We start from the raw sequence: 18,520 nt of genomic DNA on the forward strand, positions 1-18,520 counted from the left end.
AAGAGGTTAGATGTTAAGTGCTATGCATTTGAGTGTGCTGGCCATGTTTTGCCTCCAGACCTCTGTAATAAATAAACCAGTGAATAAATTGCAACGTTGACAGACTGTGAAGTATTGCTTTGTTTTTATTTATGTATAAACCTTAGTTTCCTGCATGGTCGGCCTGTTGACTGCAAAATTGTATATTCTACAATATACAAAAGTATTGAAAAGTCTTTTTTTTTTTACAAAAGTTGTTCGTTTACAAGTTCCCTTCTACACCCCCCCCAAAAAAAGTCTGAATGGTTTTGCACAAGTGTCAGCATCATTAAATGAAAGCCCCGTTACCAAGAATCATAAGACTAGCTGAAGTAATTCTCCTCCTCTCCTACACTACCATGGTGGGTCTGACCCCATATGTCATTGGGACCCCACTACCCAGACTCTTCCCTGGGTGAGTTAACCTTTCCTCAAACTCTAATTGCTCCCTTGTTGCCATCCTTTAGGATTTGAAATCCTGCCTCCACCCACCCCACCCCCCTACCCCCATACAAATGAGAAGCCAAGGCGATAATTAAGGTTGCTTTAGTGCAGCATGAACCTAACTGAAAACCAGAGAGAGGAGACTGAATGGGAGGGAATGGAGTGTTTGGGGAAGAATTCACTGTCCTGGTTGGTAGCTGCTGCCCCAGGCGGGTCTGGGAGGGAGAGCTGGAGCCCCTCACTACAGGATGGTACATTTTCCCTTCTCCACCCAAGGGTTGTTCTTCATCAGATCAGGATTCAGAAATGGGTCATTGGGGATTCCATCTTCGATCCACTTCAGCAGTCTACAGGAAGAGGGAAAGGAGTTAGTGTGTCCTGGGGAGGCCAGTGTGTGCTAAACAGAGGCTGTGGTCAAGTCACAACTTCTGAGTCAGTCTCCTCATCTTTGAAATGGAGGTGAGAACACTTGACTCAAAGGGTTCATTTCCATTTAGTGAATATTTATTAAATACCTTCTGTGTGACAGACATTGTTGATACAAAGACAAAAAAGAATGTCCCTGCCCTCAAAGGGGCATGTGTGGGGTTATCCAGGTTCCTAGGGAAAGTGCACTTGAGCCTAGGTCTTCCTGATTCCAAGGCAGCTCTGTATCATACCCTGCTGCTTTATAAATAATTATTAATATCATTATAAATATCATACCATCTCTGCTTTGTAAATATGTCATTAGAATTAATTCCAAATACTTTAGGGACTTAATGATTTTTGTCAGGAGTCCGTCAATGTGGCTCTGCCTCTTCAGAAGCATGATGGAGGGGGCAGTTAGGTAGGGACTGAATAGAGCAGTGACCCTGGGGTCAGGAAGACCTGAGTTCAAATCTGGCTTCAGAAGCTAGCTGTGTGACCTTGGGCAAGTCAACCTTCATTACTTCCAAAAAAACAGAAGTATGGTAGAAAGAATCCCCAGGTACTGAAGTCTAGGATTACATACATAGCCTTGAGTTGTTTCCTTTCTTTCCCTGGCACTTCTTTCCCCATGTATAAAATAAGGATACTGAGTCATAGATTTAGAACTGGAAGGGTCCTGCAAGGATACTGAGCCAAATTCCCATTTTACAGATTAGAGACTAGGACTTTCCTAAGGTTACGCTGGTTGCAGGAACAGGATTTTAATTCAGTGCCTCTGACTTCAAATCCAATATGCTTTCCCTTTACCAGCTGCCTAACAGGACCCAGCCTTAGTCCCTTGAGGATAAAAAGTTGATAGGAAGTGTTAATGATATCACTTAACATCATAACTGCAATGAGCCAAACTTCTCAGAATTCTTTTGGGTCTTTCATCCAGGGTCAGAGGCTGGGCTCTGTTATAGGACTCACATTTAAGACTTGCCCAGGGCTAAGCCTGGCATATGGTTCTAGAGAGTCAGAATGGCCAGAAGCTGAAAGTGGTCACCTAGGACCCTTAGGATCAGTGCCCAACACCAGTTGGGTTACTCCACAACCAAGTGGCACTTGTCAGGCTAACACACTCAGCTGGAGCCTGTCAATTCCATCTCCATCCCACCATCTGAGCCCCTCTTGGACTAAGGCCTAGTTTGTTGAGAACAGATGGCACACTGCATTGGCATATACAAATGACTTACAAATACACAGTGGTGGATTATTTGCATACATGCAAAAAATGATATATGCAAATGAGTCTATGGTCTTCCTTGAAGGGTGGGAGGAAGTAATTTTTCAGATGGGACTTTGTTGGGCCACTAGGCAGGAAGACTGATGTCCTAGACCTGGACTACAGGTATCCCAAGGAGAGGAAGACCCTGTGGCAGGGGAAGTCAGTGGGTCCAAGGCAGCTCCCACCACCCCATCCTCTGCCTCCAAAGAGCACAGAAATGAGCCCCAAACCAAGCTATAACCCCTCGCTCACAAGAGATTACTCCTGCCATCCCACCCCATTCTATTCCTTCTAAACATCCTCCAAGACCCCTGCCCCTGGATCACTGGGCCATACCCTTGTCACAACCCTCAAATGTATGTGTGTATACACATATATGTATGTCTACATATATGTGTGTGCACACATATACACTCATGTAATATACATGTGTGTGTTGTGCACATGCATGTATGTGTTGTGTGTGTATGTATCTGCCCCTTCCTCAGGCTTCTTCCAAGTCAGTCCCAGCCACAATTGCCTTTCTCCTCCTATCTCTGGCCACCAGCCTTGAACCCTTCCCAAATTACAGGTCCCAGGAAATATCCACACCAAGAAGTTAGAGAGGCTGGGTCATACCTTGGGTTTACCAAGGCCTGCTGTCTCTCCTCTGTCCACTTCCCTGATTTCTTTGAAGGTCAGGCACCTGGGCTTCCTGTTCCAGAGGCAGCATTCTTTCCATGCCCCCACCCTGCCTCTCGGTGAGTCAGCAGCATAAAGGTGATAGCAGAAGGCCTGGCAAGTGACCCACAGGCATGTCTAGTCTCTGCCCCCGTCCTAGGCTTGGATAGCAGGTGGTCTAACAACATTTTCCCTCTGGTCCCCGCCAGGGCACATTCTGTGTTTCAGTTTCTACAATGCTGCCCCCCTCCCCTCCCCAAGCTGCTTGGGGGGGGGGCGAGGTGGGGGGCTGAGAGTTTCATGTTTGCATCCTCAGCATTTGACACAAGGCCTGGCACTTTATGGGGGTTTAATAAATGCTCACCAAAAGAATTTTCTGGATGATTTGACCTTGGACTGAACTAAAAAGCCAGAAAAGGGAGAGCAAGGACGTGGAGGTGCCTCAGTGGAAGTGTTCCCCTAAAGGAACTCTGGCTCCTAGCATCGCCCCCACCTAACAGGCAGCTCTGGGACCCTGCCTTAGCCCCAGTGATCCTCACGGGCCAAGCCTGAGGCAGCTGTTTGGAATAGTTCGTTTTGCATACAATTTGAATGTGATTTGCATATTCGAACCAACGTTTACACCATCCAAATATGATTGCTTCTCCCAACAACGGCCCCCTTTCTCCACTTTTGACTCAAACCCCGTCCTGCAAGGGAGTGTCTCCCCATCCTCTACTGGAGGGCACGTGTAAGGCACAGCGAACACTCACTCAGGTATTGTTTTTGAAGACATCTCCCTCTTGAAAGCCAGCTGGTATTTCAGACTCTCGACTTCTTTTTTCATCTGAGGTACGTCCCACTCTTCCATGATGGCTGGAGGGCTGGCAGTTCCAGGAACAGGCTGGCAGTGGAGGAAGAGGAAAAGGAATTTAGGGACAAGGACCATCCATCCCAGCAACCAGGAAAGATACCTGTCTGCTGAGAACGGGACAAAACCATCCCTGACCCCAGTCCTTATCCTGTCACAAATCCATCCGTCTGTCAATCTCAAGGAGTTTGTTCTCCTAGGAGAGAGGCCAACCTCCCTTCCTCCAGCTGAATGCAGATAGAAGGGGAGAGAACGAGTGTCAGCTGAGAGCTCCCAGGGTACAGCTGAGGCCCCCGGCCTCTGATAGTAATGCTGTATAATCATTTTTAAAGCCCCTTAAAATCCATTATTGAAGTGAATCCTCACAATGCTCCGTTGAGTCAAGCAGAACAAAGATTATTACCCTTATCTTACAAATGAGGAAAGTGAGGCTCAGACCTCAGTGACCAACAGCAGCTGCACTCAGATCTTTACCATCATCACCATCAACTAAAACGATCACTAACACTCCACCAGCAGCAGCAGAATAGTACTACAGTGGATGAGAGAGTTAGGGTTGGAAGTTGGGGAGGACTGGGGTGGGGGTGCCAGAACCAGTTCAGATTGATATGAGAGCTTCTCGTTAAACCCAGCACAAGCATTTACAATCCTTTTGTCAATTTTTGGACTTAAGAAAGTAAAGGGGAAAATGTTAATGAAGCAGATTCAACTTAAAAGTATATATTCCTGCAGCTGACTGTTAAACATTTACCAAAACATGCATCACCCCGAGCAAGTCATGTAAGCAAGTCCCAGTGCCCCAGGTGGAATAAGTTCATCATAGGGAACTCCCTGTATCAGTGAAATCACACCACACACACAAAACCCATCCATTTCACCATCATCACCATCCAGATCACCCTACGATCATCCAGCCACCATCCGGAGCCTTCTCTTATCCTCCTTCTAAATTCTTCTTCTCTCCACCGGGACTCTTTCCTGTCCTCTTCTCTTTCTTTCCTTGATGGTCTCATTATGGGTTCATTGATCATCTTTACCCAGATAACTTCCAAATCTGCATATACAGTCCTAAAGTCTCTCCAGAGCCCAAGTTCTGTGTTTCCAGCTTCCTGCTGGATTGTTCAGTTGTTTCAGTCATGTCCGATTCTTCATAACCCCATTGGGAGTTGTCTTGGCAAAGATACTGGGTCGGGTTTGCCATTTCCTTCTCTAGTTTGCTTTACAGATGAAGAAACAGAGACCAATAAGGTTAAGTGACTTGGGCAGGGTCACACAGCTAGTAAGTGTCTGAGGCCCGATTTGAACTCAGGAAGATGAGTCTTCCTGACACCAGGACCAGCAATCCATGCACTTCAACCCCCAGCAGAGTCTCCTGGATATCACCATTTAAATAACCTTTGATATATCAAACTCAGCACATCCAAAACAGCTCATCTTCTTTTCCTCTCATCTAAACTTCTGGCCTCCTTCCTCCCACCCCTTTTCCCCCAGGTTCATAACCTGGAGTCATATTAGATTCTTTTTTACACCTCACTTCCTCCCCCCCTCCATATTCAATTGATTGCCCAGCCTTATTCATTCTACCTCTGCAACATCTTGTATCTATCCTCTTTTATCAATTCACATGGCTATCACCCCAGTTAACTTTAGGTCAATCAAGAAGACAAGTCTTCATCACCTCTTGCCTGGACCACTGTAATACCTCTTAATTAGTCTTCTAATATATCCTTTTTCTAATCCATCTTACATGCAGATGCTGAGATAATCTTCCTAAGGTTTGGAAACCTTCTGTGGCTCCCTATTGCCTCTTCTATAAAATACAAACTCATTAGCCTGGCATTTAAGGTTTATCCACAATCTAGTTCCAAGCTTCCTTTCATTTATCTCTTCCTTTATTCCACACGACTCCCATTCTTATGCAATGTTGCAGGAAAAAAACTGAGCTAATGGACAGTTCTTTGAAGTTGACATTCTATTTCCATGATTCCCTAAGGCCATCTCACCCTGCATCATCTATCTGTTTTCCCAATCCTTTCCCATTGTTGAGTTCCATTTTGGTGGTCTTCCATATTGTGGAGGGGCCTGTGTGCCTTCATTCCTCTCTCTGCTATGCTTCTGACTTTCTGAACTTTCTGAACACCGATACCCCAGCACCCTCCCCCACATGTTTCCAGTTCCCTCTTGTGTGTTATTTTCCCCCCATAGGATTGTAAACTCCTTGAAACCAGGGACTGTCTTTTTCCTTCTATAGGAATCCCTAGAGCTGAGAACAGTGCCTGGCACATAATAAATGCCTTTTGCCTTGCCTTTCCTCCATAAGGTTGTAAAGCTGCTCCCCACACACGGAATACACTTCTTCCCACCTCTACCTTTCAGGTTCCCTATTATCTTTCAAGCTGAGCTCAGGTACCATCTCTACTGTGAAGTTTTCTCTGACCATCAGCTCACAGTGATATCTTTCTTCTGTCTGTATCTCACTGATTTATATACATATGAAAAAATATTAACCATACTTTGCCTCCCTAAGTAGATTTCAAGATCCTTAAGGGTGTGAATTATTTCTGATCTATCTTTGAATTCTCCAAAACATGTAGCACAGGTACGTAAGCTCCTTGGGTGAAGGGATTGATTTATTTATCATATTTATACCCCCAGTTCCTAGTACAGTACTTGAAACATACTAGGTCCTGTGAAACTCTCACAAAGTTTGTTTAAGAAAACAAATGAAATTATTCTGGGTGTCCACATTTTTATTTCTCTCACAAGCTGGATCAACATGCATTGCATGTTATAGTCCAGAACTAGACCCCCCCAGGGGGTCCAGTCCAGATCTGGCTCAGTTTGGGTGTTGGGGCACAGAGTATATGCCCTTTGAAGAGCAAATGTTCCCAAGGGGTCTCAATCAGCTCTCACTGGTCAACACACTGGGAGGTGGACTTACTAAAATGAGAGTCTTGGGGTACTGATATAGGTCATTTAATCTTGGTCAAAGAGACATCAATTTCCACATCACCTGTTGTGACAATAGGGAGGAATCAACATGGTCCCAGACCTGTCTGGGCAACTCAATGAGCAAAAACAGATCCATTTAAATTAGATCTTAATGTCTTCCTGAAGACACTAAACTCACTATGAAAGGGGGATGGGAGATGCTGAGTCTCCAGGATGATGATTACTAAGGAAAAGCATTTCTCACAGTCCTTAATGAATGCTGATTGATTGATCTTACATTTGTTCAATAAAGATCTACTGATTAATGGACTGAACAGACTGCTATTATAAGAGAAAGGTTAGGCATCGGCAAGAGCTTTGCCAATAGAGCTTTGACTGAGAGTCTGGAACAAGGCAGAGCCCGTTGGGGGATGAGACTTGGTGAGATGATCTCAGGGTTATTGGACAGTCCTCTCCTCCTCGCCTGCCTTGGACAGCCTGCCAGGATTCTAGAGGTCCCCACCCCGACCCCAACCAGGACTTCTTCAGAGCTTCTTAGACTTTTTCCACTGGAGGTTTGGCGTTACATGGAATGAGGGCATGTGCAGTACAAAGTGGGCATGCTTTGTCTTCAGGACCACGGCTGCTGTGAAGATGCAATACGGACAGTACTGCCAGAAACACATTGGATTCTTTAGACTGCTGATTTTTAATTAATTTTTGGTCATTGCACATTCAGAAACCTTTAAGTGTTGCCAAATTTTTCTGGGGTTTCAAAGTACCGTCTAGAACATCCTCTTCCCCTCCTCTAGAACCCAACCCACATTCTAGAACTCCTTGGGTGAGACAAATATGCCTTTTGGTGAGAGGCTTTGAAAGTGCTACTCTTTGCCTTCTACTGTTGTGTTGAAACCAGAGAAGAGTGGGGGTATTTGATTAACAAATGTGAGAGTTGCCAGGGTGTGAGAGTAGCAGGATCAGCGAGGATCTTAGACAGGAAGAGGGGAGAAAGGTTGGCAGCCCCGATTCACCAAGCACACCAAAGGATCTGAACTCCACTGTCACACATAGGTGGGATTTCCCAAGACTTGCCCTTCGTTTCCCCTATATAAAATGAGATAATCCCTAAGGTTCCTCCCAGCACTGACATCCTTTGAGTCTATAATAGAGAACATATGTATTCTCTGCAGAATAGCTTAGAGAATGAATTCTATCTGAGGAGACCATCAAAGACAGTTGCTTAGCTGCACAATCCTTCAAGGTTCGCTGCTCAGAGTCTAGGCTGGGAGGTTCAGTGGTCAGAATTTAGGACCAATGAAGCCAATTTATGGGATCCCCACTGAAACCAGTTAATTTTGCACATTTGCCCTCTCTGGGTCTCAGTTTCCACATTTGTTAAATAGTAAATGCCTGACTTGATTCCTTCATGGGATGGTTCTGGGTATTGTAAAGCTCAGTATAAGACTTTAATACTATTAACTCCTAAACCAGATTGACCCCTAATTGTGGCCCCAGACTGAGCCATCCCTCCAGAATGACCCCTAACCTTGGCTCCATACTGATCATACCTCAACCCCAAACTAACAACTAACTAACCCTGGCCCTTAGTTTTGTTCAGACCAAGGCCACAAATGATTCCTGAAGTCCCCATCTAGCCCCCTCCACTCACATGTACATTGGGGTGCAAGGGAGATTATGAATGGCTCAGTGTGGTCCATCCCCACATGACTGAATCCATAGCCTGCTGCCACACACTAAAAGAATATACAGGTAGGTCCCATTCTGGGGAAGCCCTATCTCATCCAATCTTGACTAGGGAGTAGAGAAGGAATAGTGTAATTCACTTTGCAAAAGTGTTTGGCCTAGGGGCTGGACATCCTGTTGACAATCTGACTAAATGTCCTAAGGTGGCAGAAAGAGAGCTGTTGCTGTCCTCACCATGCCTCCCCTATGCCCAGCTTCAGCATCACAGAAGACAGGGCCACCATGTCCCCTCAGCCCCCAACCAGGAACTAGATGGAATCTCAAATCTACCTGGGTCCCACCCACTCAATCTGTTGCCAAGATGTGGTGCTCCTTCCCATGCCAATCTGCCTTCTCCTCTCTGTTCCAGTTCTATGTGGAACAAAGAGATCCCAGGCCCTGTCATCTCAATCATGGGACTACTGGAGACACCTCTAATCCATTCTGCTCCCACCCTCCATTGCCCTGGGTTATGGGATATAGGAAGACTCTAAATAACTGTTCTTTCTTTTTTTTTTTATCCTAAATAATTTAAATCCACTGCAAATCTCCAAGTGTCTCAGAAATGTTTAACCCCCATAGAACAGTAGCAACAGCAGTAGATCTGAAATCAGAGGCCCTGGGTTTAAATGCCACTTCTTATTATCTGTCCACCTCTGGACCTGTAATTCTAAACTTCCCTGAGCGTCAGTTTTCTCATCTCTAAAATGAAGGGACTGAGCAAGGTGTCATTTAAATCCCCTTCTACCTCTAAATCTGTGTTCCTATGATCTTCTTGCACTAAATCTTCTCCCAGAGTGTTTAACAAAACAAACAGGGTCATTTTTAATTTTTCTCCTCTGTCTGCTCTAGTTCTAATGAAAAGCTAAAGGGAGGAGCGGCTAGGTGGTGCATTAAATAGAGTACAGGCCCTGGAGTCAGGAGGACCTGAGTTCAAATTCGGCCTCAGACACTTAACAAAAAACTAGCCATGTGACCTTGGGCAAGTCACTTAACCCCAATTGCCCTACCCCCTCCAAAAAGAAAAAAGAAAAAGCTAAAGGGATCAGAGGGAGAAAATAAGACATGCTCTAAGAATGTAATCATTGCATTTGACAAAAACTGCTGGGAAAACTGGAATATAGTATGGCAGAAACTGGGCATAGACCATTATCTAACACCATATACCAAAATCAAGTCTAAATGGGTGCATGATCTAGGTATAAAAGTTGATACTGTAAGCAGTCTCCTAAAACAAGGAATAGTTTACCTGTCAGACTTGTGGAGAGGGAAAGACTTTATGACTAAACAAGAATTAGAGAACATTATAAAATGGAAAATGGAAAATTTTGACTACATGAAATTGAAGTTTCTGTACAAAGAAAGCCAATGTAACCAAGATTAAGAGGGAGGTGGGAAATTGGGAAAGAATCTTTACAACCTATGTCTCTGACAAAGGACTCATTTCTAAAATATACAGAGAATTGAGTCAAATTTATAAGGATACAAGTCATTCCCCAATTGATAAATGGTCAAAGGATATGAACAGGCAGTTTTCAGAGAAAGAAATTAAAGCTATCTATAAGCACATGAAGAAATGCTCTAATTCACTATTGAGTAATATTAGAGTAATGCAAATCAAAACAACTCTGAGGTACCATATCTCATCAGTCAGATTGGCTAAGATGACAAAACAGGAAAATGACAAATGCTGGAGAGGATGTGGGCAAATTGGAACACTAATGCATTGCTTGTGGAGTTGTGAACTGATCCAGCCTTTCTGGAGAGCAATCTGGAACTATGCCCAAAGGGCTATAAATACTTTCATACCTTTTGATCCAGCAATACCACTCCTAGGGTTATATCCCAAAGAGATCATAGAAATGCGAGAAAGACTCATATGTACAAAAATGTTTATAGCAGCTCTTTTTGTGGTAGCAAAGAATTGGAAATTAAGGGGGTGCCCATCAATTGGGGAATGGCTGAACAAGTTGTGGTATATGCATGTTATGGAATACTATTGTGCTATAAGAAATGAGGAGCAGATGGTCTTCATATTTACCTGGAGAGGCTTAAAAGAACTGATGCTGAGTGAGAAGAGTAGAACCAGGAGAAATTTGTACACAATTACAGACACAACGTATGTGTGATGACCAACTTTGATAGTCTGGACTCTTCTCAGCAATGCAGTGATATAAGTCAATCCCAAAAGACTCATGATGGAGAGAAATATGTGCATCCAGAGAAAGAACTAGAAAGAACTAAGTTTATATCCAGGTGGAAGCAAAATACCCAATCTTTTTCCTTCTCTTATTTGGTTTTATGTCCTCTTTACCATTTTTCATTCCAGCTGGTACAATCCGTCCTTATAACCTGACTAATGTATAATGTGAAAGTATTTACAGATCCTATACTTGACTATAAGCCACCGTGGCGGGGAAGGGAAGGGAGGGGGACAAAATGTGAAACTCAAGGAATTGTGGAATTGAATCCTGTAAACTAAAAGAAAACAAACAAATTAATAATAAAATTAAAAAATTAAAAAAAAAAGAATGTAATCATTGCATACTTTCCTGGCCCATGGTGAAGTTAGAAAGGGAGCTAGATCTGGGGTCAGGGGCCCTGAAAGACCCAGCCATGAATCCCAATACTTACCACTCACCTGAGTGACTTTGGGCTTGTCATCTAAGTTCTTCATTTCCCTAGCTCTAAAATAAAGGTAGGGATAGATAATTCACTGCTAGAAGGACCTTAGGAGGCAGCTACATGGCACTGTGGATAGAGTGTCCAGCTTGGAGTCAGAAAGACCCCTCTTTCCAAGTTGAAATCTGGCCTCAGACACTTACTGGCTGTGTGACCCTGGGCAAGTCACTTCACCCCATTTGCCTCAGTTTCCTCATCTGTAAAATGAGCTGGAGAAGGAAATGGCAAATCACTCCAATATCTTTGCCAAAAAACACCCAAATGGAGTCACAAAGAGTCATACTCAACTGAAAATGACTGAACAACTTCCACTAAAATGAAGGGTAATCTTGGTTAAACTTCATTTTAATATGATTTGGGTGTGCTCAGGCATTGTCCTTGCTCCTCACTGACCCTAGCAAAAGAAGTTCCAGGGCATCATTCATATCTCCTTACCCAGGTATGAGTTTGCAGACTGATTGATTGATTCAAGTTCAGACATGGTGCTATCCCTTTGAATTTGACCTTTGAAAGGGAAGTTGAAGAGTCAGAGAAGGACAACATGAGCACTGGGAAACGGGTCAGAGAGAAGTCCATTAGAAAGCTTGGCACATGGCACCTCCAAGGAACCAAGAACACCAGGAAACCATTTGGCCCCAGGATGGCCAATTATGGGCCATGGCAGATGGATCCAGAGTTCCTGGGCCAAGTGGGGGCAATAGGAATGAGAGTTGGCCTCAGTGTGCTGGTGGCAACAGTCAAAAGAGGAGCCACCACAGAAGGAAGGGGAGGCCCAGAAAGATTAAGTGACTTACCCAAAGTCAAAGAGATAATAGGTAGCAGATCCAGGATTTGAATCAAGGTTCCCGAATGCCAAATTCAAGCTTCCTTTAACCACCCCTATGCGGTTTCTCCCTAAAGTGACTTCCAGCTAAAAAAAATCCCACGATCCAATGATGCCGCCTTGCCCCTCCCCTTCCTCCAGCTCATTGGCCCCCTGGCTAATTAAAAGTGGGCCATGTCATGACCTTGCCATTATCATCACTCTGAACATTCATTCCAGCTGCCCACTGTCAATGGTGGCCTTCAGTGCTCTACCTTTCATTGGTGCCCCTGGGGCCAGAGGGCTAGTCACTTTGCATGGGCTGAATCAGAATTTCACACACAAAACCTACATCTGGTAAATCAGGACTGATTTGACTGTGATTTGAATCACTGAGTGAGTCAGATTTCAACAGCAAAGGAAGACTGAGTTAAAGGTTTAAGAGTGGGATCAGAGCTAGATGAGGGGCCCATGGCCCTGGACTCTGGAAGGGGTGGGGAGAGGGGAATAAGCTCTGGAGCTGGGCTGGGATGGCCTTAGGACCATTGGCAGGAAGGCCAGTGGTGTGTTGTAAGAGCATTTATACAGCATTTTAAGGTCTGTAAAGTGCTTTACAGATATTTCATTTGATTCTCCTAACAGTCTTGGGAGGTGGGTACTATTATTATCACCTTTTTACAGTTTGGGAAACAGAGGTACACAGAGGTTAAGTGACTTGACCAAGTTTATATAGCTAAGGAAGGATTTGAACTCAGGCCTTCTGGACTCCAAGTCCAATGCTCTATCCATTGTGCCACCTAGCTGCTAGTAGAAATTATTTATAAGCAGGAAAATTGGGTGACTGCCACAAATCTGCTTTGTGATCCTGAACATGTCACCTCTTCTCTCTGGGCCTTAGTTTCCTCTTCTGTAAAATGAGCAAATTTGACTAGAATTGTTTGCAGCACCCCTCCAAGCTCTAATATTCTATATTTTTAAGGCCTCTTTAAGGTCTGACATTTTATCTGCTACAGTCTGAGGCCCCTTTCCACCCAAACATTTTCTGTTCTAAAGCATTCTTTAGCTCTGACATTCTAGGGCTCATAGTTCTATAATTCTTAGTTTTGCATAGAGAGTAAAAAGAAGTCAGGAGTGGGGCAAGGGTTAAAATTGTGTTTTGTGGCCCGTATTAGAGGAAGAAATAAAATCAATGGAATGGACCTGGGGTCATTTCAGGGATAAGAAAAAGGGAGCAAGTTCCACGTGGCTCCTTGGGACATGGGGCCTTTTACGCATGTTGGCTAGACACAATCACAAAGGTTTCAGATGTGCTTGGAGATCAGACCTCTCACAGACTTGGCTTGGAAATGACCACCTAGGAAGTCTAGGGGGTCCTCCTGAGTTCTGAATAGGAACCTTCTAAATCAACTTGGAAGTGAAGGAAGGAGGAAAGACTAAGTCTCAACCTTCCTTCTTGAACTCCACAGGCTCTATCTACATTTAAAAAAGCAGGGTACTGTAGTGGAGAGAGCTTGAGGAAGGGAACCAGGTGACCTGGGTTTGAGTGGGCGAATCCCTTCAGCTTCATGAGCTTGAGGACCATCCTCCAGGAAAATGGAAATGAAAATTGGACAGCTAGGTGGTGCAGTGGATAGAGGGCTGGATCTGGAGTCAGGAAGACCTGAGTTCAAATGTGACCTTTGTAGCTATATGACTATGAGCAAGTCACTTAACATCTAACTCAGCTTCCTCGTTGGTAAAATGGGGATAATAATACACCTACCTCCCAGGGCAGCTAGGTAGCACAGTAGATAGCGTGCTGGGCCTGGAGTCAGGGAGGCTGAGTTCAAAATCTGGCCTCGGACATTTACTAGCTGTGTGATCCTGGGTAAGTCACTTAACCCTGTTGGCTTCGTTTTCCTCATCTATAAAATGAGCTGGAGAGGGAAATGGCAAACAACTCCAATATCTTTGTCAAGAAAACCCCAAATGGGTGGGGTCATGAAGAGTTGGACAAGACTGAAAAAATGACTGAAGAACAGCAGGGTTTTTCTAGGGATCAAATGAGATATTTATAAAGAGCTTTGTAAACTTCAAAGTGCTATATAAATGATAGCTACTATAATAATAATAATATTACTTATGCCATTCATCTCACAAGATTGGTATGAGTAGAACTCATGATGTAGAACTCTCTTATTCTAGAACCATTGCTTTATTCAAATGCCTGTCATTAGGACCAGTTTCCCTTAAAAATATTTGCATTCCACAGCTTGCAATATTGAAATGATTTCCTAAATTTTAGAACCTATAATGGCAGAGCAAAAATTCAGGAACTCCCCTCCCCAAGTGAGGCTTTAACCATGTGAGGACAGTGCCTTGTCAACTTTAAAGCACTATAGAAATGAGGAATATTACTGCTAAGTATTTATCATCATCTCTCTCTGGGCCGGCTGAAGAAATCTGCTACCCCAAGGAAAGGCTTTGGGCAGAGAAAAGTGAGTGCTGTTCTTTTTATTAGAATGGCTGTCCCCAGAGAAGACTTGAGAAAATATGCCTACCCTCCTTATTCAAAGAGGTCTGAGGTTGTGAGTACGGAACATTGAATATGCTGTCAGACAAAGGTGCCTGGTCATAGTGGCCTTAGATAATGCCTGCTGATTGACTGATGTGTTGTATTGATTAATTTTGCTCAACTGTTTCTCTCTGTCTCTCTGTGTCTTTCTGTCTCTGTCTTTCTCGGTCTCTCTGTGTCTCGGTCTCTGTCTCTGTCTCACTCTGTCTTTGCATCCTTTGTGACAAAAGATACTGAGAGAGGATTTTCAGGTAAGATATGAAATAAAACTTTTAAAACAGGACCTATATTATAGCTAGAAGAGAATTTAAGGATTATCTAGATTGAGGGTTCTTAACGTAGGGGAATTTATATTGATTTCTGGGGCTCTGGGAATTTGGATTGGAAAAAAAATTACATCTTTATTTCAACATAATTGGTTTGCTTTGTAATCCTATGGATAGGTGTTCCAAGTCTTAACACTGTTAAAGCTTACTGCTGTACTGAGACTTTGGGAATGCCCTGTACTTGATTTTATGCATTTAAAAATCATCCTGAGCACATTCACCAAACTCCCAAAGGTATCCACAGCACTAACAAGGTTAAGAACTCTTGAATTCTTGACCAACTATCTTATCTTTGATATGCCTTCACAAAGGCCCAGAGAGGGCTTGTTCAAGGCTACATATTGACTTGATGGTTGATTTAGGGATAGAACCTAAGTCTCCTGATACCTAATCCCCAGTTATTTCTATACCAAGCTTGCCAGGGGTTACTGTTGGGGTATAGAGACTGAGTACACTACCAAAAGGTAGGTGGGGAAACCATGGCAGAATTGGTGTCCAGGAAGTATTTAGTGAATTAAGGAAAGAAGAAACAGTCACACCAGTTCCTTCAGAGACAGAGAATGGAAACAAAAGAAGATCCCCAAAGAGGAGGTAACTTGGATCTTTTCTAGGGGAGAGAGGAGTATCTGTGGCCAGAGCCCCTAGGGCAACTGGAGCTGTGACCCAGCCACTTGGTGAGGCCCAACCAGGCTGGCTCAAGGAAGGGCACTTATAAGCTCTGGCTCCCAGCGAGCATTTATCTTACCCCCTCTGAGCCTAGCTCTTGGCCCTCACCCCCAGTGACTCAATCACTGCATAGCAACAGAGTCCTGGGACCTGGAGACTCCCCACCTTACCCTGGACTCCAGGTTCCCAAAGGCCTTCTGCAGCCAAGGCTCTATGAGAGATAAAGACAGGATTTGGATGGAGGAAGTCAGAGCAGGCAGAATAATTAGAGGTGAGGTTGGGGGCAGGATGTTAGTATTTGGGGGAACACATCACAGGCAGAATTTAGTGGGCAGGATGTTAGGACAAATGACAAACAGAATTGAGGTGGGGCAAAATTTTGAGGGGCCTGGATATTTGAATCTGAGAGGAAGGAAGAAGATCAAATGTTGGGGGTAAAAAGGTTGGGATTTGGGGGACCAGGGGACAAAGATGTTCAGAGACAGGGTTTGGGGGAAGGATGTTAGGATTTTAGAGAGAGGCCCAGTCATTATGTTCTCTGATACATAGTAGCAGGATTTTAGGGGAGGATAGGAAATTTGGAAGACAAGGTTTTGGGACTTTGAAGATAGAGCAAGGGTTGGGACGGGAGTATGATAGGGTGTTGGGGGATTACAGAGAGTGCCTAGAAGGCAGCATGAGTAGGGATTTGGGGGGTGTAAGGCAATTTGGTTTTATTATCTCCAGGACTCGAGATAATCCTGGCTCAGATGTACAGAGGAGGGGGTAAGCATGTCTGCCCTCTTAGGCCTGGATGAAATTTTTATTTTTAGCTTAAGCAAGTGTGTGAGGCGGGCGAAGGGAGAGTAATTGGGCCCGGTGCCCTCTTTGCCTGGCACAGTGTGAGTCTAGGGGAACCAGTAGCTTTGGCTTTAACCATGTGAAGACTGGAAATCCTTCCAGGGTCCTCAGTGGAAATGGAGGGAAAGAGGCTAGTAAGGGCGTATGGGGTACAATTCTTTCTTACTTTTTTGCCTAAAGAGAGAAAGGCTGGATGCCTTTCTCAGCTTCACTGAGATGGGTATTTTTCCATCTGTCTGCAAAGCGCACTGCCTCCTGGTTCTGTTTTGGTTTGACTGGATGTGTACATGCACACACACAAACACACAACACACATAGAAAAAACAATCTCACACTAACACACTGATACACAAAGATACACATTCATGAACATAGCTGTACGTACAGACATATATACACAGGGACACACACATCCCTAATTGTAGGGGTTTCTTCTATCTGACCTGCTCTCAGATTGATCAAAGATGGACAAGGTCTCTGCAGGGTCAAGGTCTTGGGCATTGTTCAGAAGGTGGATCCATCTCTCTGTTCACAGATGGGGGTCTCTATAAGCTAGTATAGGCTGGATGGTAATACATCTATACCTTCACATAGATATGTGTGTGATAAATGCTTTCAGAGGGTCCAGCACTCAAGTAGACACAGCTTTACAAATACACAAATATCCAGACTCATAAACATAGAAACACTCACAACACACACATAAGCAGCTGTCTGACCTTTGACCTGGTCAGTCCTTGACAAAAATTCCTTCTCGTCTTAGCTGAGGAGAGAACAGTCATCAAAAATTGATCTTACAGTCAAAATGACTTGGAAGGCCAATGGCTACAATGTTGACCTATCTCCCTCCCTCTTGATCTTTCCTTTCTCTCATCCTCTGTCCTCCTTTCTCCTCCCATACTCTCCAGCCATTTCCCCCCTCCTCTTACAGGATCCCACAAGGGCCTCCAAGAATTGATTCTACCAGAGGGTCTTGATGGGGGAGGTGAGGGAGGAGACAGCAGACCATTGACCTCCAAATTCCTGGGCCCTGCTTCTGCACCTCTCCTTCTGCACCCTTCCACCTCCACCAGCAAAGAGGCAGACTGATCAGCCAACTTCGTCCTTCCATTACCCCTTTTCTGCCTCGTCCCAACCCCATCTAGACCTATTTATAGATGTCCCCATCTCTGGTCAGAGAGAAGGTGCCATCCTCTGAGGGGGCTGCCCAAGACCTTGACCCCAGACAGCCCCGTGCCCTAACTGTGACCAACCTGACAGCAGACCAGATAGGAGAACCCTACAAATCCAGTCCTGAATCCCCAAACTCAGATCACATCCTTATAGGGGACCAAGAGTCAGCCTGCTGTCCCTGACCGCCCTGTTTAACCCAGATCCTTTGCCCTGCATCCTTCATCCTTTGCCTGGATCCCTCATCCTCTGGCCTTAACTATACTGGAGACAAGCTCCCAACCAGCCCAACAGCCTGCCCCGAAGCTTTTTTCTCCTCTGGCTGAGGAGTCACAGGCTGTCCTCCTTCCTCTAGCCTAGGTGGCCTGGAGCCAGCCACAGCCAAGGGAAACAAGCCTTGTTGAGAAGGCAGTCCGAGGACCGGGAAAACGGGGAGATCCCAGGTCCAGTCCCATCTGCACCCCCAAGTCCCTACCTGGAAAGCGAGCTCCTACGAGCGAGCGCAGACCCTGGCCCTCGGCAGCCGGGCGTTCCCCAGAGCCTGGCAGATTCTCCTGGCTGCTCGAGATGCGGCTCTGCCCTGCTCTGCTCAGCTCCGCTCCTAAAGGCGATCTCAGCGAACTGGGGACGGTTCCGCAGTCCCAGCTGGAGAGCAGAGCGGAAAGCCGCACACTGGCGCGTACAGTGGGGACACCCCCCAGCTCAGCCGCTGGATCCTGGGCTGCCCCGGGGGGAGGAGGTGGGGCAGGCTGCGAGTGTGAGAGGAAGCCCCAGACAGAGCTAGAGCTGCAACGGGGGCGAGACGAGACGAGCCACCAGACAGAGCGAAGCCCGGGCCCTGCGTCCTGCGTCCTGCGTCCTGTTCCGATCCCTCCCAGTGCCCTCTGTGCTTAAGAACAGGTTCTGCAGAAGCAGGAGCGGATTAGGCAGGAGCTGCTGCTGCCTCATTAACTCCTGGGTAATTTCCATTGGTAGCTGGCGCTGGGTGACAGGGGATGTTTGGGGACCGCTGCAGGCTCCCCCTGAGAGCAAGGCTTTAATTGTATCCCTGAGGGGTAAAGGAGACCCAGAACAGAGCCCAACACACACGGGGTTACACACACGTATTCAGCACACATAGACACAACACACAGGCACACACAATGCACACCCACTC

General features: G+C 45.3%; 2 protein-coding genes across 2 annotated transcripts in view; one reads left to right on the forward strand and one right to left on the reverse strand.

The window, feature by feature from the left end:
• The window catches only part of CHTF18 (chromosome transmission fidelity factor 18), a 56,182-nt gene extending 56,077 nt beyond the window's left edge, over positions 1–105 (forward strand). Inside the window, exon 23 of the mRNA XM_069108464.1 lies at positions 6–105. The gene's annotated coding sequence lies outside the window, so the exon portion shown is untranslated. The remainder of the gene's footprint in view (positions 1–5) is intronic.
• GNG13 (G protein subunit gamma 13) lies at positions 103–18,244 on the reverse strand. The gene is made up of 3 exons (XM_069108526.1): positions 17,840–18,244; positions 3,553–3,683; positions 103–809 (listed from the first exon to the last, which is right to left on the reverse strand). Exons 2-3 carry the CDS (start codon positions 3,648–3,650, stop codon positions 704–706), a joined length of 204 nt encoding a protein of 67 aa, XP_068964627.1. The 5' UTR covers positions 3,651–3,683; positions 17,840–18,244; the 3' UTR covers positions 103–703.
• Between the last annotated feature and the right edge of the window lie 276 nt (positions 18,245–18,520).

Source organism: Petaurus breviceps, unplaced genomic scaffold (genome assembly GCF_028583685.1).
Source record: "Petaurus breviceps papuanus isolate PSGF00001 unplaced genomic scaffold, PetGlider_PUasm1.0 138, whole genome shotgun sequence".
NCBI lineage: Eukaryota > Metazoa > Chordata > Mammalia > Diprotodontia > Petauridae > Petaurus > Petaurus breviceps.

Bases quoted from the DNA above. Each gene is read 5' to 3' on its own strand.
- GNG13 (XM_069108526.1), bottom strand. From the start codon at position 3,650: ATGGAAGAGTGGGACGTACCTCAGATGAAAAAAGAAGTCGAGAGTCTG. The intron at 810-3,552 runs GTGAGTGTTCGC...CTCTTCCTGTAG, and splicing joins TCTTCAAAAACAATACCTGA to ACTGCTGAAGTGGATCGAAG.